The 20584-nt window shown below is 59.1% G+C and overlaps 1 protein-coding gene across 3 annotated transcripts; it reads right to left on the reverse strand.

Annotated features, from left to right (window-relative positions):
- Positions 1-1193: 1193 nt before the first annotated feature.
- On the reverse strand, positions 1194-19553 carry VANGL2 (VANGL planar cell polarity protein 2). 3 transcript variants are annotated; one of them, XM_069878777.1, is made up of 9 exons: positions 19467-19553; positions 10915-11089; positions 8940-9207; positions 8723-8843; positions 5807-6414; positions 4570-4706; positions 4242-4377; positions 3299-3530; positions 1194-3018 (listed from the first exon to the last, which is right to left on the reverse strand). In XM_069878777.1, the coding sequence occupies exons 3-9, from the start codon at positions 9008-9010 to the stop codon at positions 2758-2760; spliced, it is 1566 nt and encodes a 521-aa protein (XP_069734878.1). In that variant the 5' UTR covers positions 9011-9207; positions 10915-11089; positions 19467-19553; the 3' UTR covers positions 1194-2757. The 3 variants fall into 3 exon arrangements, with proteins under 3 accessions (XP_069734878.1, XP_069734880.1, XP_069734879.1); XM_069878779.1 differs by lacking the exon at positions 19467-19553 and adding an exon at positions 17544-17672; XM_069878778.1 differs by lacking the exon at positions 19467-19553 and adding an exon at positions 17303-17475.
- Positions 19554-20584: the final 1031 nt, after the last annotated feature.

Consider the following 20584-nt stretch of genomic DNA (forward strand, 5'->3'; position numbering starts at 1 on the left):
GTTTGTTCCCCAAACCCCAAACCCTTGCTGCTCCAACCCCCCAACTCTTTGTTCCACAGACCCTAAATCCTTGGCCCCCATAAACTCCACACCCTTGGCCCCCTAATCCCCAAATTCTTGGCTCCATGAACCCCAGAACCTTGGCTCACAGACCCCAAAATCTTGACCTCACAACTCCAAACCCTCGGTCCCACAGACCCCAAACCCTTGGCCCTCAAAACCCAAGCCCTCGGAGCCCTTAAACTTCAAACCCTTGGACTCCCTAACCCCCTAAATCCTTGTCCCCACAGACCCCAAACCCTTGGCCCCATTAGACTCCAACCTGTTTGTGCCCCATAAATCCCAAATCCTCAGTCTCAACAAGCTCCAAAACCTTAGAATCATAGAATCACCAGGTTCGAAAAGACCCACTGGATCATGGAGTCCAACCATTCCCATCAAATTCCTATTCCTTGACCTCCCAGATCCCAAACCCTTGGCTCCATAAATCCCAAGCCCTTGGACGCCATAAAATCCAGACCCTTGGCCCCGTAATCCCCAAAATCTTGGCCCCACAGACTCCAAGTTCTTTGTCCTATGGATCACAAACCCTTGGCCCTCACACCCCAGGCCTTTGACCCCCTCATCTCCAATTTCTTGGACCCATAACCCCAAATCCTTGACCCCACAAACTCCAAAACCTTGGACCTCAACCCCCAAGCCTTTGACCCCCTCATCTCTAATTCCTTGGACCCATAACCCCAAATCCTTGACCCCCACAAACTCCAAACCCTTGGCCCCACAAAGCCCAAACCCTTGGTCTTATAAACCACAAACCCTTGGCCCTCAACCCCCAAGCTTTGGACTCCATCATCTCCAAACCCTTGGCCCCAAAGACCCTAAATCCACGACCCCACGAGCCCCGAGCATCCTCCAAGAGCAAGATGAGTTTCTCTCCGAGTGCTCCCTCGAGGTCGCACCTTGCATTGCAGCATCATCCTTGACCTAAAACTGCTCCTCACCCCAAAGCAGCAGCTGCAGGGGAGTGAAGGAAAGGAAAAAAAAGTCAAAATGGGTTTATTTTATATATATAAAAAAAAATTTGTACAATTTTAGTCCCTCTATGAAAAGCAGAAACCCAAACAAACTTCCTACCACTGCTGCACTGCTTTGATCCACTGCAAACTGGAAAAACCAAACCAAAAAAAAAAAAACAAACAAACAAGCTTTTTTATATATTAAAAAACAATTTTACACTTTACAATTTTCTACACGCATGCACAAGGGCTCGGCTCTGTGGAAAAAAAACCAACCCAACTGACAACAAACCCCCCCAAAAAATGAATGAAAAAGGGTTTATTCTTAAATTCCAAGTGGAAAATCTTCCCTCCCTCAGCAACGCAACCGCTCACGCTCTCTAAAGTCGCTTTTTTTTGCAGTTAAACCCCCCAAACTGGGCTCCCAGCGGCAGCAGCACTGGTGGGGTTGGGTGGGAAAGCTGGGAACAGGGAACACCAGCCCTGAGCAGCGCAGTGGCCCCCTCCAGCATCGTACTGGTGCTACTGGGATGTACTGGGGTGGCCCATGTGGCCAGCAGCATCGTTGCGCGCCCTGAACTTGCAGCCCTTTAGTGCTTAGGAGAAAATAAATTGAAACCAAAGCCAAGACCCACCTCACCGGGGTGGAATTCAGCAGCTCCAGAGACCAAACCAACCCCAAACCCAGCCTGGTGGGACCCTCCGAGCCCCTCGACCCCAGGAAGGGGAGGCAGAGGGGGGGAAAAAAGGAGATAATTCAAATAAATCCATGAGGTATTTGTGACCGTAACAAAAACCGAGGGAAGGCAAAAGGTTTTGTGTCCCTGATGGCGAAGCAGAACTTGCTCTGGGGCCACCATGGGACAGTAATTAAGGACATCACTGAGCCACAAGCACTCATCGCCCTCACCGGGAACCCCTCATTTCATCACCCCTCGTTTCATCCCCCCTCGTTGGCTCCAGGTCCAGGATTGGACCCTGAGAGCTGTTTTAAGCTGCTCTGTCTGCAACCCCCGGCCAGAGCTCCATCCAGCACAGGGAAACCCATGGAGATGCCACCTCGGGAGCAGGGCAACCACTTCAAAACCCCCCCTCTGCTTCTCTTTAAACCCAGATTTTTCACTTTTGTTCCACGCCGAGCACAGAAACCATCAGCAGAGAGGCAAGGAGGACATTCCCACGACCAGAAGCGTCACCGTTCCGGTGTCTCGGATGCTGGGAGATGTTTCCATAGCAGCCACGGATTATGGAGGTGTTTGCAAAATACTCCCCATCCCCTAAAAAAACGTCTAGGATTAAAAACCAGCCCCAGAGGGCGGGCGGTGGTTTAAGGCCAGAGCTGGGACAGTCGCCAGGTAGAAAATAGGCGAGCGCAGAAGGTCCTTGGGACCTGGTGGTGCTTGAAGACGCTGGTGAAGAACACGTTGAGTTAGCCCTTGAGTTATGGCACCAAAGCCGCTGTCCTCCACCGGCTGAGCCTTCTGGGAAGATGCTACACAGACCTGGGTTTCAGGGAGCAGGAGGAGGAGGAGGAGGAAGAGGAAGGAGCTCAGCCCACCCCAACGGGGGCCAAGCCAAGGCGGAGGGCGAGTGGTCACAGGTAGGCGATGGAGCTGGGCACCCATCGCAGTTCTTCCCTCAAGCCGTGGCCTCCCTGAGCCCCAGTGGAGACGAGGAGGACGAGATGGAGGGGTCTGGAGAGGGCTTCTTCCCCCCCAGCCCCTCTCCATCCCTCTTCAGCTCACACAGAGGTCTCCGACTGCAGCCTCATGACGAACTTGTGCGACTTGGGGTCCACAAACTCCTCCGAGAGCTTGAAGAAAGGGATCTTCTTGGTGCTCACCACCAGGCTGAAGTCATGGCGCTTCAGCACGAAGACCACCCCGTCCTTCAGGCCGTTTGTCACCGGCTCCTCGCTGACCAGCGTCCACTGCTTGGCCAGCCAGCGGTCCTTGTGGTACTGGATGGTGGGTCCGGCCGTCAGGTACCGCTCAAGAAACGCCTTGGAGGAGGGAAAGGACAACGTGAACATCACCATCCTACAGCTCAACCTATTTTTTTTGAACCTTCATGCTGCTCGGCAGGTCCTGCAGGAAAAACATCCCCACATGGCCGGTTCCTATCGCTGTATGTTGGTCTCTTGAGGTTCCACCCACCCTGCTGGCTCCGTTCCCCAAACCCTCGTCCTCCTGAGGGGATGTGGAAAAAAAAACTCCACCCAATTCCTCACCCTCTGGACCAAACCTGGAGGTCCATCCCACCTCACGGTGCCCCCCGCACACCTTGGGTGTCATGTCGTGGGTGATGCAGAACTCGAGGTGCTGCAGGATGCTCTCCATGGTGTGGTAGGGCTGCTGCTTGGTGGTGCGTAGGTACTTCTGCATGGCCCGGGCCATGGAGGCGAAGATGGCCTGAGCCGCTTCCCGCGGGTCCATGATCTCCCGCGGGTTCTTCTGGTCCTCCTCCTGCAGCCGCTTGATGTGGGTGAAGGCTTCTTCCACCGCCACCACCAGCCTGCCAGGAGGAAAACCAGGGATGTGGCTGCAGCAGGAGAACGCGTGGCCACGGGCAGGAGATCCCCTGGGGCTGGGGAGAGGCACCTGCCCACCTAGGGATGGGTTTGGGGACAGTTTTGGGGAAGATCTGGCTGTGCCTCACAAAAGCCAGGCTTGGGGAACACTTCCCAAGAGCCCATCTCATCCTGGGGGGCTGGAGGAGACCCCAGGAGTCACCCTCTCTCCTGCCAGCACAGCCCAGGTCCTCACGGGTGTCCTGAGATGGGAACCTCACGGGGATCTCGGGATGGGAACCTCATGGAGATCGCGGGATGGGAACCTCACGGGGATCTCGGGATGGGAACCTCATGGAGATCGCGGGATGGGAACCTCATGGAGATCGCGGGATGGGAACCTCATGGAGATCGCGGGATGGGGAACCTCATGGAGATCGCGGGATGGGGAACCTCATGGAGATCGCGGGATGGGGAACCTCATGGAGATCGTGGGATGGGGAACCTCATGGAGATCGCGGGATGGGGAACCTCATGGGTGTCCTGAGGTGGGAACCTCATGGGGATCTCGGGATGGGAACCTCATGGGTGTCCAGAGACGAGAACCTCATGGGTGTCCTGAGGTGGGAACCTCGTGGTGACCTCAGAACAGGAACCTCACAGGGAACCCGGGACGGGACACCACAGGGATCCTGGTCCCCCCACTAGCCCCGTACCTGGCACGGCGTTTCCGCACCCTGCGCTCGTGTTCCGCCTCCTCATAGTAGTACTCGTTGTGGCTGTTGTCGCGCCGCCGCGCAGCCGCTGCGATGACAGCCCGGGACTGCCCTGTGGAGTTGTTCGTTGTGTTTTCTGCAGGAAGAAGGAGTGAAGTTTGAAGGGTTTTTGGGGACACGAGGTGCCCGATGCTCCCCCTGCCCCACGACCAGGCTGCGGCGACGCTGCTCCAGGCTCTCCGGAGTCGAGGAGCCTCCGGAGAGGAAACCAGAGGGATGGAGAAGGGAAGAGAGAACAAGAGGAGAAGCCAAGGGAAGGGGAGCTCACCCTCGCCGAGGGAATAGACTTTAAACCCGGACATTTTCTTGGACAGGACGGATTTTGGCAGGTTGAGGAGGGCAGGGTTGTAGACCGGGAAATCATGGTAATAGTTCTCCAGGATCCACACGGCCGCTCGCTGGATGCTGCAAGGAGACACGGCAGGGGATGGGGAGGCACAGGGAGACGGTTAGCACCACACCGAGCCGGGCAGGACGAGGAGGGGAGGGTGGAACACGGCACTGTGGGGAGCAGAGGGGCAGGATCCCCTCCCTCCCTGCTGCTCCTACACCTTTGGACGCAGCCCAGGACACGGTTTCTGGGCTGTGAGCACACGTTGCCAGCTCACGTGGAGCTTCTGACTCCAACGGGATGAGGTTTAACAAGGCCAAATGGCGGGTCCTACACTTGGGGCACAACAACCCTGAGCAGCTCCAGCCTAGGAGAAGTCTGGCTGGAAACTGCCTGGAGGAGAAGGACCTGGGGGGGTTGGTTGAACAGGAGCCAGCAGGGGCCCAGGGGGCCAAGAAGGCCAAGGGCATCTTGGCTTGGATCAGCCACGGCGTGGCCAGCAGGGCCAGGGAGGTTCTTCTCCCTCTGGCCTCGGCCCTGGGGAGACCGCTCCTCGAATCCTGGGGTCAGTTGTGGGCCCCTCCCCACAAGAAGGATGTTGAGGCTCTGGAGCGAGTGCAGAGAAGAGCAACGAAGCTGGGGAGGGGGCTGGAGAAGAAGAGGAGCGGCTGAGAGAGCTGGGGGGGTTTAGCCTGGAGAAGAGGAGGCTGAGGGGAGACCTCATTGCTCTCTGCAACTCCCTGAGAGGAGGTTGTGGAGAGGAGGGAGCTGGGCTCTTCTCCCAAGGGCCAGGGGACAGGACGAGAGGGAATGGCCTCAAGCTCCACCAGGGGAGGGTCAGGATGGACATCAGGGAAAAATGTTTCACAGAAAGGGTCATTGGGCAGTGGCAGAGGCTGCCCAGGGAGGGGGTTGAGTTTAAGGGCCGGGTGGACGAGGTGCTGAGGGACATGGGTTAGTGACTGATGGGAATGGTTGGACTCGATGATCCGGTGGATCTTTTCCAACCTGGTCATTCTATGATTCTTCACCAGCACCTCAAGCCCTTCTCTTTGGGGCTGCTCTCTATCCATTCACATTGGATGATCTTTAAGGACTTTTCCAACCCCAAATCACCTATGAATGCACACAGGACACCCACAAACACAAGAACCCCCTCCCAGAACCTCCATACCTGAGGTGGCCAACGTTGTAGAAGCGGCTGGCCCCATCGGCGGAGCGGACGGCCTTGAGGGTGAACTGGGGCTGGAGCTGCCGCAGCTCCAGAAGCACCACGGCCAAGTAGTGCACGAAGAGCAGGGCGTCCACCAGCGAGACAGCGTACTGCACCACCCCCTGGTAGTTGCGGTCCCGCGAATCCAGGATCCGCACGCCGTAGAAGAGCCAGTAGGAGACGATGAGGAGGAAGACGAGCACCATGAGCAACGCTCGGAAGACGAAGACGCGAGGGAAGAAGGCTTTGGGGCGACGGAAGAAGAGAGCCCAGCTGCCCAGCAGCAGGATGAGGAGTTTGAAGGCCACAGAGATGAAAAGCCCCTCGCAGGGCGTCCCGCAGGGCTCCAGCTCCTCCCGCCACAGCAGTTGGGGCAGGAGCATGAAGGCGACGGGGGTGAGGAAGGCGAGCAGCGCCAGCGCCCCGGCCAGCACGACCCCCAGGTGCCGCGAGCAGTCCAGGTGGGCGCTGTCCTCCATGTCCTTGGTGATGCGGGTGATGTCATCGTGCGAGATGCTGTGCTCCGACGTCCCCGTCACCACCGTGGTGGTCTCGCCCCAGTTGTCGTCCTGGGAACGGTGGGAGGAAAGGTTACGCGGGGTGAGGCTTCATCGAATCATGGAATCACCAGGTTGGAAGAGACCCACTGGATCATCGAGTCCAACCATTCCCATCAATCACTAACCCATGTCCCTCAGCACCTCGTCCACCCGGCCCTTAAACCCCTCCAGGGAAGGGGAATCAACCCCCTCCCTGGGCAGCCTCGGACACTGCCCAATCACCCTTGCTGTGAAAAATTTTTTCCTGATGTCCATCCTGACCCTCCCCTGGTGGAGCTTGAGGCCATTCCCTCTCATCCTGTCCCCTGGCCCTTGGGAGAAGAGCCCAGCTCCCTCCTCTCCACAACCTCCTCTCAGGGAGTTGCAGAGAGCAATGAGGTCTCCCCTCAGCCTCCTCTTCTCCAGGTTAAACCCCCCCAGCTCTCTCAGCCGCTCCTCATAAGGCCTGTTCTCCAGCCCCTTCATGTCCTGGGGAGCTGCCAGCCACAAAGCTTTCCCATCCTACCCAAACTCCAGCATCTCCCATCCTCCAAACCTCCAAGCCCGGCGTGCTGCCTGGTGCCATCACTCCCATTTAGACGGTGGAAACCTCAGCCTTAAGTGCGGGGACAACGACTGGGCTGGGACCTTCTAGGAAACCCCCATGTGCAGCTCCGTGCTGCCACGTTCCACCTCTCCGGCACCGGCGAGAGCAGCTTTGGAAGTGGGAAGCACCCAGCTCCCAGGCAAACCCCCTCATTAGTGGGGCCAGAAGGAACACGCCCGGCTCCGTCCCAACACAGCCTCGCCGCGCGGGTGGCTGCTGCCTCCTCCAGCACCAAGACAGAGAAGACAAAGTCACCAGCAATCCAGACGGTTCTCCCATCAGCTCCAGAAAGCCCTCCTCCGGCCCGGGTTTGAAGTATGGAATGACTGGGGTTGGAAAGGACCTCCAAGCCCATCCAGACCCACCTCTGCCATGGGCAGGGACACCTCGCGCTGCATCAGGGGCTCCAAGCCCCATCCAACCTGGCCTTGAACCCCTCCAGGGATGGGGCAGCCACCCCTGCTCTGGGCAACCTGGGCCAGGGCTTCCCTAACCTCACAAGAAAACATTTCTTCCTGATATCTCATCTCAATCTCCCCTCTTTCAGCTCAAAACCATTCTCCCTTGCCCTCTCCCTGATCCAGAGCCCCTCCTCAGCTTTCCTGGAGCCCCTTTCAGCACTTGAAGCTGCTCTAAGGTCTCCATGGAGCCTTCTCTTCTCCAGGCTGAACAAGCCCAACTTTCCCAGCCTGTTCTCCTATAGGAGGTTCTCCAGCCCTCGGATCATCTCCGTGGCCTCCTCTAGACTTGCTCCATCCAGGAAGACCAGTCCATATCCCAACCCATCCCCAGGTGAAACCACGTGGCTACCGGCCCGCTCTGGCCACGGCTTCGCTGCAAACCCTGCCTGGTGCCGACTTCTTGATGGGGGAAGATGAAAAGAGCTGGAGCCGCCTGCGTAGGCGGCTGGGAGATGATTAAAGCCAAGGATCAGGCTCGGGGGGGGCTAGAGGAGCACCGGCATCTAGGATGAGGGGCACAACCATGCTGCTCACACCGAGAGACCCTCATGGGGGCGAGGGATGACCTGGAGCACCCTCAGACCAAGCTGCTCGCACCAACCAGAAGCCAGGCTGGGGTTATCATAGAATCATAGAGTCATAGAATAACCAGGTTGGAAGAGACCCATCAGGTCATCAAGTCCAACCATTCCCATCAACCACTAACCCATGTCCCTCAGCGCCTCGTCCACCCGTTCCTTAAACCCCTCCAGGGAAGGGGACTCAACCACCTCCAGCCCCCTCCCCAGCTTCGTTGCTCTTCTCTGCACTCGCTCCAGAGCCTCAACATCCTTCTTGTGGGGAGGGGCCCACAACTGACCCCAGGATTCGAGGAGCGGTCTCCCCAGGGCCGAGGCCAGAGGGAGAAGAACCTCCCTGGCCCTGCTGGCCACGCCGGGTCTGATCCAAGCCAAGATGCCTTGGCACGGCTGAGCTGGCACCGAGCGAGGAGCTAATCTCTAGGATCTCCAAGGAGTGGATCCCTAGGGAATGGATCCCCAGGGCTGGTTTCCACCCTGGGCAGCCCATACCCACCTCGGCTGCTTCCCCAAGGTCCCTCGACAGCCGGGCCCCCCCTTTCATTTCCACCCACGCCACCCACCCTCCCTCCCCGCCGGCGCTGCAGGAGCCCAGCCGGCAGCCCAACCGGCTCGACCGCTCCACCGGGAAGCGCCAGGCCTGCCGGGAACCCCCCTGCGCCCCGACGGCGGCGCGGAGATGCCCAGCTCACCCTCTCATCCCCCCGCGTCGACTCGTTGTCCAACAAGGGCTCTCCTGGCGCTTGGATGGTCACCGACTTGTCCCCGCGGCTCCCATCCCGGCTTTTGGAGCGATGCCGGTCCCGTCGGTCCCTAGAAAGGAGTAAGAAGGGAGTAAGATGGGTGCTTTTCGGTGGCAGCACCCAGTCAGGCCAAGGAACACCCCCCCAGCACATGCTGGTCCCTCACCGGTGCTTGCGGGAGCTGCGGGAATGCCCGGATTTGTAGGAATATCCCGAGTACTGCGACTCATTGTCCATGTTGTCGGAGCGCCGGGACTTGTGCCGCTCCAGACCAAAGGGCTTGGTTCTCCCCGGCCCCGGGATGGCAGCCAGGGCCTCCTTCAGAGGGGGCTTCTTCAGGCCCAGAGGCACCTTCAAGAAGTCGACCGTCACCTTGAGGGACTCTATTTTGATCACCTGGCTGGGCTCGTCTCAGGAGAAAACGGCTCGCCCGCCTGCCGAGAGGAAAGCGAAGGGTCAGCAGCAGCATCCTGGTCGCTGGGGATCATCTCACCTACCACCCACCCCATCCCCGTCCCACCGCGGCTCCAGCCCCAGTGGGAAATGGGGACGGGAATTCAGTAGGAAAAGGGAATGTGGGTCATTTTGAGGTATTTTCTATTTGATCCCGTGCCCAGGCTGGCCAACTCCCCCTTTATTAACGACACAGCATGATTCGCTTCTGTTTTCGGTGATTTACACTTCAATTAATACCACGATCTTTATTTTAACTGCCAAAAGAGAGCCTAGGGTGGGGGCCAAAGTGAAAAAAGGAATGAATAATTGGGTGCAGGCAACATTTCAGGCCCATCTCGCCGCGCGGGGCTCTGCCTGGACACGTTTCCCAGCTCAGAGCTGGGATCTCACACCCAGATCAGCTCAGGAGCCCTGGTCTGCGCCAAGGAGAACCGCTTCGCACCAGCTCCCAGCAGCAGCCGGAGCCAGGGAGACCTCGTGAGCCCCCACCTAGAGTCCTGCGGCCGGTTCTGGAATCCCCAACAGAAGAAGGGGATGGAAATGTTGGAAAGGATCCAGAGGAGGCCACAGAGATGATCCAAGGGCTTGAGAACCTCCTGTACGAGGACAGGCTGAGAGCTGGGGTTGTTCAGCCTGGAGAAGGCTCCAGGGAGACCTTAGAGCAGCTTCCAGTGCTGAAAGGGGCTCCAGAGAAGCTGGGGAAGCTTTTTTTCCAAGGGTCTGGAGCGATGGGACGAGGGGAACGGCTTTAAATTCAAAAGGGGATGTTCAAGGCCAGGTTGGATGAGGCTTGGAGCTCCCAGATCCAGCGGGAGGTGTCCCTGCTCATGGCAGGGGTGGGACTGGATGGGCTTTGAGATCCCTTCCAACTCAAATCATCCCATCATTCTGTAGAGGCAGGGGCTGGGGTCTCCCAGGGTCCCAGCTTGGGTCACCCCACTGGTTTTGGGGACTCCCAAGCCGCTTGCAGCCCCAGAGTAGGTTCTGTGCTGATTTTCCTGGATCCGTGATCCCATCGCGGAGGGGATCTGGACAGAGATGAGGAGGCAGAGAGGACATTGCTTGCTTGACCCATTTGGGGACACCAGATCCCACCAGAGGGGTCCTGCCTAAGAGGGTTGGGGGGCTGCAGGCATTGGGGACCCCCAGAGCCGCAAGTCCCCGCTCCCAGCCAGCCCCGGCGGCCACGCCGGCTGCGTCTGGGGCTTGGCCTGTGCCGGGTTACCACGGGAATGTCATCGCAACCAAATAAAACCCAAATGTCTTTTGGCCTCTTTTCTAAAGCCTCTGAGAGGGGGAGATGGGGTCGAGAAGGGGAAAAAGGGGGGGCTGTCCTTTTGTCCCAGATGCTGGATGCTCACACATTTATCACTATGGAAACCAAAGCCCCCCCCATGCCGGTTGTCTAGGAGATGGGACTGGGGCCGGGAGCTCGTCCCGGCATCCCCAGCGAGCGATGGGGGAAGGGGCTGGGAGAGAAAGGACCCCCCTGTGTCCCCCCCAACCTCCTGCCTGTCCCCCTCTTCTGGGCTTTGTTTGCAGGCAGGGATCGGGTTTCTGCTGGGAACAATGCCGGAGCCTCCATGGAAGCACAGGGGGCTGAGGACCGGTTGGTTCCCAGTCCAGTCCATCGCCACCGTTCCCAGTTGGATACTGGGGGACAGGGGATGGAGCTGAGGACTCACCGGTGGGGCGAGGCGGCGGCGAGCGGCTGCTGTTCCCCGTCCCAGCGGTCACCGAGGCACTTGGAGCATCCCGAGGCTCCGGCGGGGACGGCATCCAGCTGGCGGGGGCCAGAGGGGGCTGCGCATCGGGGGCTGCTCAGGGGACGGGCGGCCGCGCCGGGGGTCTGCGCTGGAGCTGTGGGAAGCAAGGGAGAAAGGAATTAGAAGACAGGAATCCCTGACGCACAAGGATGCTCCACGGCATCCCCTCCCCGGCGAGCGGGATCACGCGTGTGCCGCAGCAGCCACCCAGCCACGTGTTCGAGCCGCAGCGCGTCACGCCGGGCACCGCCAGACAAGGTCCTTGTCCTGCTGGTCAACCCCTTCCAGGTTTCTCCAGGAACTTCCCACCCAAGGGAGCTCCTCGCTTGGTCTCGGCCCCAGGGAGCACCCAAGGAGAGAATCATAGAAGCACCAGGTTGGAAGAGACCCACTGGATCATCGAGTCCAACCATTCCCATCAGTCACTAACCCATGTCCCTCAGCACCTCGTCCACCCAGCCCTTAAACCCCTCCAGGGAAGAGGACTCAACCCCCTCCCTGGGCAGTTCCAGTGCCCAATCACTCTTTCTGTGAAAATTTTTTTTCCTAATGTCCAGCCTGACCCTCCCCTGGTGGAGCTTGAGGCCATTCCCTCTCGTCCTGTCCCCTGGCCCTTGGGAGAAGAGCCCAGCTCCCTCCTCCTGAGAGGATGGGCATGGGAGGAAGGCGAGGGCGAACCATGCCTTGGCACCACACGGCCATGAAGTGATGGCTGCCCCATCCCTGGAGGGGTTCAAGGCCAGGTTGGATGGGACCTGGAGCCCCTGATCCCGTGGGAGGTGTCCCTGCCCATGGCAGGGGTGGAACTGGATGGGCTTTAAGGTCCCATCCAACCCAAACCTTTCCATGATGCTATGATTCGAGGCAACCAGCCCATGAATTTAAAGGCTCCTCAGCCACCACAATCCTACAGCAAGCAGCCACACTTCAAATCCACCCCGAGGCGGCACATGGACCCCGGGTCCACCCAGCTCCCAAAGGCAAAGCAACAGCTGGGAGATGAAGTTCAATCCATTCAGAGGGAGAACAAGGCATTTCATAGAATCACTAGGTTGGAAAAGACCTTTGAGATCATCAAGTCCAAGCAAGGCGAGTGAGTGATGAGCCATGGAAACGGTTGCAGAGAGCGAGCCCAGCCCTTCAACCCCAGACTGGCCATGGGGCAGAGGTTATGGGCAGAGGCACTGAGGGCCTTTCCCAGGGTGCTCCAGCATGATCATAGAATGGTTTGGGTTGGAAGGAACTTCAAAGCCCACCCAGTTCCACCCCTGCCATGAGCAGGGACACCTCCCACTGCATCAGGGGCTCCAAGCCCCATCCAGCCTGGCCTTGAACCCCTCCAGGGATGGGGCAGCCACCCCTGCTCTGGGCCAGGACCTCATCAGCCTCACAGCAAAACATTTCTCCCCAAGATCTCATCTCAATCTCCCCCTCTTTGAGCTCAAAACCGTTCCCCTCATCCTCTCCCTGCACTCCCTGATCCAGCTTTCCTGGAGCCCCTTTCAGCACTGGAAGCTGCTCTAAGGTCTCCTCACAGCCTTCTCTTCTCCAGGCTGAACAACCTCAACTCTCAGCCTGTCCTCATACAGGAGGTTCTCAAGCCCTCGCATCATCTCCGTGGCCTCCTCTGGCCTCGCTCCAACAGCTCCTCCCTGTTTTCAGGGCTCCAGCTACATCCATGAAGAACCATGGGCCACCTCTGCATCCAGACATCCAGGAGATGAGAACCCTGTCTTGCCTACATCAAACCAGCCGAGTTTTCATCCCCAGCAAGGGTTGGCAGGGAGGGGAATAATCCCCAAGCCAGTTGTTTTACAAGATAATTTGTAAAGCAAGCAGCCATCCTGCAGGTCGCTGGAGCTCCTCATCCTCCCGTCCCACGGCCACTCCAATGCTGGTGGAGCAACCTGGCTGCTCCAGCAGGGAAGAAAGGGATTTGGTTTTTTGATGGCTTGCCCAGCAGAGTGGGGAAAGCCGGTTCAGCAGCACGAGGTGCTCAGGTGGAGAGACTGGAAGTGGATGCTTTGTCTCCAGCAGGAGAAACAGCTTCTCCCTGAGCCTGCGGAGACGCCGAGGAACCGCGAGGGCTTGGAGGGAGAGCCAGATGCATGCAAACGAGGAGGAAAACTCACATTTCTAATAGCAAGGCGATTAACCATCAGAACAACCTCCCCAGGGGAGGAGAGGATTTGCCATCTCTTGACATCTTCAAGTCCAGACTGGATGGTTTCTCGGGATGTTGCTGGAGCACATCAGAGGGTTCAAAGCAGAGAGAGCCAGGCTGGGGCTTCGGGGCGGTCAGAAAAGCCGCTGCCGCCGTCTCTCCTGCCTTTGAGCCCATGAACCTTCAAACACGAACCAGCTTTTGCATTCAAATGCTCAAAAAAAAAAAATTAAGATTCTAGAGGAGAAAGCTTTCATATTTCAAACACCTCCTGGTCAAATTCCAAGGAAAATCATCTCCTCGCATCCCTGGTGCAGCGTGGCCCTCAGATCAGGTCACAAACCCACGCCGCGTGGGTTTATTCAGTGCCAAAACCTTGCAGGAGGCTTGCTGGACAAAAAACTGTTCTGAGCAAAGGACAGAGGGAGAAATCAGTGGCCAAATAACTCCTTTCCTGGTCAAGAAAGTTGGAACTGATGTGGTTGCATTCGCCCTGGCGTGGATTGGCTGCATCCACCTGCTTCCACGTCAGAGCCCAAGGATTTACCCCACCAGGACCCTTTTTCCAGCATTAATGATCTAGAACAATTCATTAAATACCAGCGCTAAGTCCAGATGCTCTCAGGTGGCTCTGAGAGGGACGTAAATGGAGGAAACATCAATGTGGGCACATCTGGGCAGGTGTTTTCCTGCTCAACCCAACAAGCATCACAGCGACTGGGAAACTGAGGCACAGAGCGGGCCAAGAGGACCCCCTGGGTCTTGGATTCCTGAGGCATGATTCCACTCCTGTTTATGCTCCCAATAAGCCCAGAAGGGTTGGAATCATGGCTCTGCCCACAACTGAGCTGGGGAAACTGAGGCACAACGCGAGCTGGAGAGGTGGAAAACCCAATGTGAGACACAGCCCTGCCTCACACTGTAATTGCTCATACAATCATGGAATGAGTTGGGTTAGAAGGGACCTCAAAGCCATCCAGTTCCACTCCTGGCATGGGCAGGGGCACTTCCCATGGAATCAGGGGCTCCAAGCCGCATCCAACCTGGCCTTGAACCCCTCCAGGGATGGAGCAACCTGAGCCAGGGCCTCCCCACCCTCCCAGGAGAACATTTCTGCCTAAGATCTCATCTCAATCTCCCCTCTTGCAGCTCAAAACTGTTCCCCATCGTCCTCTCCCTGCCCTCCCTGACCAAGAGCCCCTCCCCAGCTTTCCTGGAGCCCCTTTCACTCCTGGAAGGTTGTCCTAGCTGGGAGGTTGCCCTGGGGACCCCCTGAGCGGTGATGCTCACGGTGGGGACGCTGCCGGCAACGCCTCCCGGAGCAGCCTGGGAACAGGAGGCACCTCCTGGCCCCGGCACACGGCTTTACGGAGCCGAGCGCCCAGCACATTTGCTTGCTTGGCTACACAAACACGCCTTGCTGCCTCCGCACAATAGGCGCCTTCCCTTGGGCGGCCACCACCGTGCTCCCCTGCTGGCCACCAGCCCCACGAGCTCTGAGGAGCTGGGAATGGAACAGTCTCTGTATTTCATCCACATCCCAGAGGACGGAGGAGGCTGCGGGCACCGCGAGCCCATAGGTGAAACCCACAAAGCGTAGAAGATAGGTGCACGGTTAGGAGAACCCCAAGGATGCTCCTGCTTGGATCAGGTGCAACCAGCTCCCCAGGCAGGAGCTGGGAATGCTTTGAGCTATCCAAACCCCAAAGATGGCCAAGCATCATCTACCAAAGAGCTGGGGGAAGCCACAACAGCAACTCATTATATCCACCCCATCTCCAGAGGCACCAACACCAACAATCTTCCTTCCTTTCTCCCTGGGCCACATCCAGCCCTGCACCTCGGCTGGTGGAGCTGAGGCTTCACAAGCTCCCAGCGCGCCCCTCAACCCAGAGGCTTCTCCGCTCCCTTCCACATCCAAATCCACCCATGTCAGCCTGGGAAAGCAGCCACCCCAGCACCAGGAGATGCCACTGCTGGGAGGAACCCCCAAACTTCCAGCTCTTTGGCCCGACCAGGAGCTTCAGATGGACGCGGGAAAAGCCCCCGGGAAGCCTGAGCGGCTTAATCGAACTCCCCCATGGGGTCTCATTCTGCTCTCAAATTGCTCAGCGTCAGCTTGGATGCGGAAGGTTTAATATCCCTTCCAAACTGCCAGCTTTAATTACGATCACTCGGGATTGTTACAATATCCACAGGAACGTCCAGGCCGTCCAGCGCTGGGTCCCCACCAAGTTTCCTCTGGCGGGGACGTCCCAAGATGGGACAAAACCCAGCATCTCAATCCCGTTGCGTGTCTGGGAGCGATGGAGGTTGCAGCTGCATCACCTGGTGGGGATGCACTGGCTGCCTCCACATAGGTAAAAAATGACCACGCTGGGATCTGGAACCACAGGGAGACCAAAAATGTACAGAACCCAGCAGGGATTTGCACGAGAACGGTGCTGGAGGCAAGGAGAACGGTATTTGCATTGCAAAACCTGCTGGCACCAAGGGATCCTAACTGCAGCCCCACAGCCAGCAGCAGCGTTCCCAGACGCCCACCGGACGCTTCCCTGCTCCGTCTCTGCCTTCCCAGGGCTCAGGACCCAGCAGAGAAGCTCATCCTGCACCCTGAATCCTTGCAGCCTCTGTCTGCGAGCTCACGGGGAGCACTCGGGGCTCCTGTCTGCTCCTGCAGCAGCTTTGCCTTCACAGCTTCTGGTGCCGGGTCCAGGAGGAGCCGGGATGGCACTGGGATGGCATCTGGACACCCAGCACAGCGACGGCACCACAGTGAGGAGCTGCAGCCACCAGATCTCCCTCCAGACACCCAAATCGCATCTCCCAGTCCCCTCCTGCTGCCACCATGACAAGTGACAAACCTACAGTCACCTCGGGACACAGAAGGATACAACCACCAGAGTCCAGTGGTCATCCAAGCAGTGTCCTAGGATGCTCAGACAGGGCAGGATCAGAGAGTGCAGGGGTCGAGGCTCACACTTCAAGCCATTACTGGGATTCCAGCACGTTCTCCAAGAGCATCATCAGAAGCTGTGTCCCCAGGGTGCTGCAGTGACACCCCAAAAGACCCCTTCTGACCCCAAAAGGGACACACGCCACATAAACAACTGCGCTTTTAGATCTGCTCCATCAGCTCCTGGTGCCTAATACCTAACCCTACTAAATCCTGCCAGGCTGCGGTGGGCAGACAGCATTATCCGCATCTCGGAGCCTGGAAAAGCAGCGGAGAGACGGGATCCATCTGGGTGCAGACAAGGAGCAAAGCACAGACATTCAACCACTGATCGTGGAACGGGTTGAGTTGGAAAGGACCTCCAAGCCCATCCAGTTCCACCTCCCATGATGGGCAAGGACACCTCCCACTGGATCAGGGGCTCCAAGCCCCATCCCAAACCTCCTTGAACCCCTCCAGGGATGGGGCAGCCACCACTGCTCTGGACAACCTGGGCCAGGGCGTCTCCAACCTCACAGAAGAACATTTCTCCTTAAGATCTCATCTCAATCTTCCCTCTTGCAGCTCAAAACCATTTCCCTTGTCCTCTCCCTGCTCCAGAGCCCCTCCCCAGCTTTCCTGGAGCCCCTTTCAGCGCTGGAAGCTGCTCTAAGGTCTCCGCAGAACGATGCCCACAGGTCCTGAGCACTCTGGATGCAGACAGCGATGGGCACTGAAGGCTCAGGCTTTGCTCTGAATCCCCTCCCAAGCATCCTGGCTGAACAATAAAACCATTAATCATCTACCAACTGCACCAGCCCTCAAAAATCCAAAATTAAGGGGGACCAAAGACCTGGGGCCGAGCCTGACACCATGGAGATGGGCTCCTCAGCTTCCACCCCAACCCCATTGTCTGTGAGCAGATGAAAACAAGAATCACAGAATCACCAGGTTGGAAGAGACCCACCGGATCATCGAGTCCAACCTCCCCATCAAACACTAAAGCCACATCTGATCATCCAAACGGAGCCCAGAAGGTGCCCAGGGAGGTGCCCCCAGATCCATCCTCCGAGCCGCATCTCTGCCCGCGGGACCCACCGACCCGTGACCCCCAAACAACCACGAGGAGCCGTTGCCCGGCTCCAACGAAGTCGTCTGCTAATTAAATCAGAGTTCTCTCCCTCCAAGCACAAAGACAGCGTAAATACCCAGGAGAAGCCCGGCTGCGCAGAGATCACGTCTGACTCAGGCTGCCTCCGAGCCCAGTTTGGTCCCAACACAATCCCAGTTGCTGTGATTAAGCAACAGCCGTTCCAGAGGCTCCGGGAAGATAATATTTAATTCTTTTTTTTTTTCTTGCCTTTAAACCTCCGCCTCAGTTATTATACCAAGGCCTGGAGGAGGGAGAACAGACTCTACGCCCTCTCCCAAGGAAATAAAGCCTCTCACCCCGATGTCTGAGCTCGCAGCCGGTGTGGAGCGGAGGGAACTCCCTGTCGGTTCAGGGCGCTGAGCCAGGATGGGACCAAGATAAACCGGATCAGGATCCAGCCAGGTCTCTCCCAGAAGCAGGTGAGGGTGCTGGTTGGATCCTGCCTCGCTGGTCCTGTGGGAGCATCGGCTCTCGGCACCTCCCCGTCCACAAAGCAGCCTGGCACAGGGGGGACACCGCGGGGGACACCCCAGAGGGGGACACCCTCGTCCCCCCAGCCACCGCTGCGGTCACCCCATCGCTTGCAGGCGAGGAGAAAGCCCTGGGCTTGCACCCAGAGACCCCCACCAGCTTCAGGGGGAGAAACCCAGGAGAATCAGCACCCAGAGACCCCCACCAGCTTCAGGGTTTGGGGGGCAGGAACCCAGGAGAATCAGCACCCAGAGACCCCCACCAGCTTCAGGGGGAGAAACCCAGGAGAATCAGTACCCAGAGACCCCCACCAGCTTCAGCGGGAGAAACCCAGGAGAATCAGCATCCAGTGACCCCCACCAGCTTCAGTGTTTAGGGGGCAGGAACCCAGGAGAATCAGCACCCAGAGACCCCCCATCAGCTTCACATCTGGGAGCAAAAACCCGTCATCCTCAGCATCCAGGGACCCCCACCAGCTTCAGTGTTTAGGGGGCAGGAACCCAGGAGAATCAGCACCCAGGGACCCCCACCAGCTTCAGCTTTGGGGGGTCAGAAACCCAGGAGAATCAGCACCCAGGGACCCCCCATCAGCTTCACATCTGGGGGGCAGAAACCCAGGAGAATCAGCACCCAGGGACCCCCACCAGCCTCACATCTGAGGTCAAAAACTGAACATCCTCAGCACTCAAGGACCCCCCTACCAGTTTCACGTTTTGGGGGAGCAGAAACCCAGCATCTTGAGCACACAGAGACCCCCACCAGCTTCAGATTTGGGGGGCAGAAACCCAGGAGAATCAGCACCACCCCGAACAGCTTCATATTTGGGGGGCAGCTGGAGAAATCTGCCATCCTCAGCACTTGGGGACCCCCAACCAGCTTCACATCGGGAAGGGGGGGAGGGGGCACAAATCCAGCCTCCTCAGCAGACAGAGACCCCCACCAGCTTCAGGTTTTGGGGGGCAGAAACCCAGAAGAATCAGCACCCAGGGACCCCCCATCAGCTTCACATCTGGGGGGCAGAAACCTGTCCCCCTCAGCATCCAGGGACCCCCACCAGCTTCAGGTTTTGGGGGGCAGAAACTCAGCAGCATCAGCACCCAGGGACCCCCACCAGCTTCAGGCTTTGGGGGGAAGGGAGAGGGGGTCAGAAACTCAGCATCCTCAGCATCCAGGGACCCCCATCAGCTTCAGGTTTGGGGGTCAGAACCCTGTCTTCCCCCCCCCCCCCTTCCCCCCAGCGGGACCCCCGGGCCCAGGGCTCTCCCAGAGGCCTCTCACTCCTCCCAGGCTGCCGGGCCAGGAAAGTCCCCGGCTTCCCAGGCCCTGAGCTCCGGGACCGGTTCCTGCATCCCTGTCCCCCACCCCCCCATCCCCATGATACCCCCCCCCCCCCCAAATCTCCAGGGCTGCCCTGCATCCCGGTCTCCCCAAGCATCCCCCCCCCCACCCCCCCCATTCCCCCTTCTCTCTGGGCTTTCCCTGCACCCCAAACCCCTCCAGTGTGTCCCCCCCATCCCAATCCTCTCCACACCCCCCCTCAACACCCCAAACCCCTCCAGTCCCCCCTCTCTCAAGGCTTCCCTGCATCCCAGCCCCCCCACAGCCCCCCCATCCCTCTTCCCCACCCCCACCCCCCCCAATCTGGGGTTGCCCCACATCCCAGTCCCCCCAATCCCCACCTCCCCCCAATCCCTCTCTCCGCATCCCAGTCCCCCCCCAGCCCCCCTAATCCCCCCCCCAGCACTCACCATCGCCTCCAACACCTTTGTGAACGTTTCCACCTCTCTTTTTTTCAACCCCCCCCTCCTCCAGCACCGAAATCCCGAGGTCGCTGCTGTTCCTGCGGCGCAGGAGGAGGAGGAGGAGGAGGAGGAGGAGGAAGAGGAGGAGGAGGAGGAAGAGGAGGAGGAGGAGACAAACCCGAACCCCGGCTCTTCCCCCCCCCCCCCCAGTCGCAGCCCCGGTGCCCGCAGCCCCCCCCCCGCCCTCCGCCCATTGTCTCCGATCCGCGTTCCCGGAGCCCCTGCGGGACCCATTGTCTATGGGGGGGGGGGAGAGACCTTGGCTTCCGACCCCCCCCTTCCTCCTTTCCCACCCCCACATCCCCTCCCAAGACCCCCCTTTCCTCCCCTCCCCCCCCCCAGACCCCTCCTTTCCCACCCCCACATCCCCCCCAGGCCCCCCCTTTCCCACCCTTGCATCCCCCCCTCCACTCCAAGACCCCCCTTTCCCACCACCTCCTGCCCCCCTCCCCTCCTTTCCCACCCCCACATCCCCCCAAGACCCCCCTTTCCTCCCCTTGCATCCCCCCGAAGATCCCCCTTTCCTCCCCAAGACCCCCCCTTTCCCACCACCTCCTGCCCCCCCTCCTTTCCTACCCCCACATCCCCCCCCAGAGCCCCTTTTCCCACCCTTGCATCCCCCCCAAGAACCCCCTTCCCCCCCCGCATCCCTTCCCCTCCCACAAGACCCAAGACCCCCCCTATTCCCACCATCAGGACCCCCCCTTTTCCCACCCTTGCATCCCCCCCCCTCCACTCCAAGATCCCCCTTTCCCACCACCTCCTGCCCCCCCTGCCCCCCTCCCCTCCTTCCCCACCCCACATCCCCCCCCCCAAGCCCCTTTTCCCATCATTGCATCCCCCCCAAGACCCCCCCTTCCCCCCCCCGCATCCCTTCCCCTCCCACAAGACCCCCCTATTCCCACCACCAGGACCCCCCCCTTTCCCATCCCCTCCTGCCCCCCTCCCCTCCTTTCCCACCCCTGCATCCCCCCCGCCCAGGACCCCCCTTTTTCCCCACCCCCAGGACCTCCATGTGTGTGTTCCCCCCCCGGGTCGGACTCCCCCTTCCTCACCCCCAGGAC

The sequence above is a fragment of the Phaenicophaeus curvirostris genome, chromosome 29 (assembly GCF_032191515.1).
Source record: "Phaenicophaeus curvirostris isolate KB17595 chromosome 29, BPBGC_Pcur_1.0, whole genome shotgun sequence".
Classification (NCBI taxonomy): domain Eukaryota; kingdom Metazoa; phylum Chordata; class Aves; order Cuculiformes; family Cuculidae; genus Phaenicophaeus; species Phaenicophaeus curvirostris.

Bases quoted from the DNA above. Each gene is read 5' to 3' on its own strand.
- VANGL2 (XM_069878777.1), bottom strand. From the start codon at position 9,010: ATGGACAATGAGTCGCAGTACTCGGGATATTCCTACAAATCCGGGCAT. The intron at 8,844-8,939 runs GTGAGGGACCAG...ACTCCTTTCTAG, and splicing joins CGCAGCTCCCGCAAGCACCG to GGACCGACGGGACCGGCATC. The intron at 6,415-8,722 runs GTGAGCTGGGCA...CACCGTTCCCAG, and splicing joins CGACGCGGGGGGATGAGAGG to GACGACAACTGGGGCGAGAC.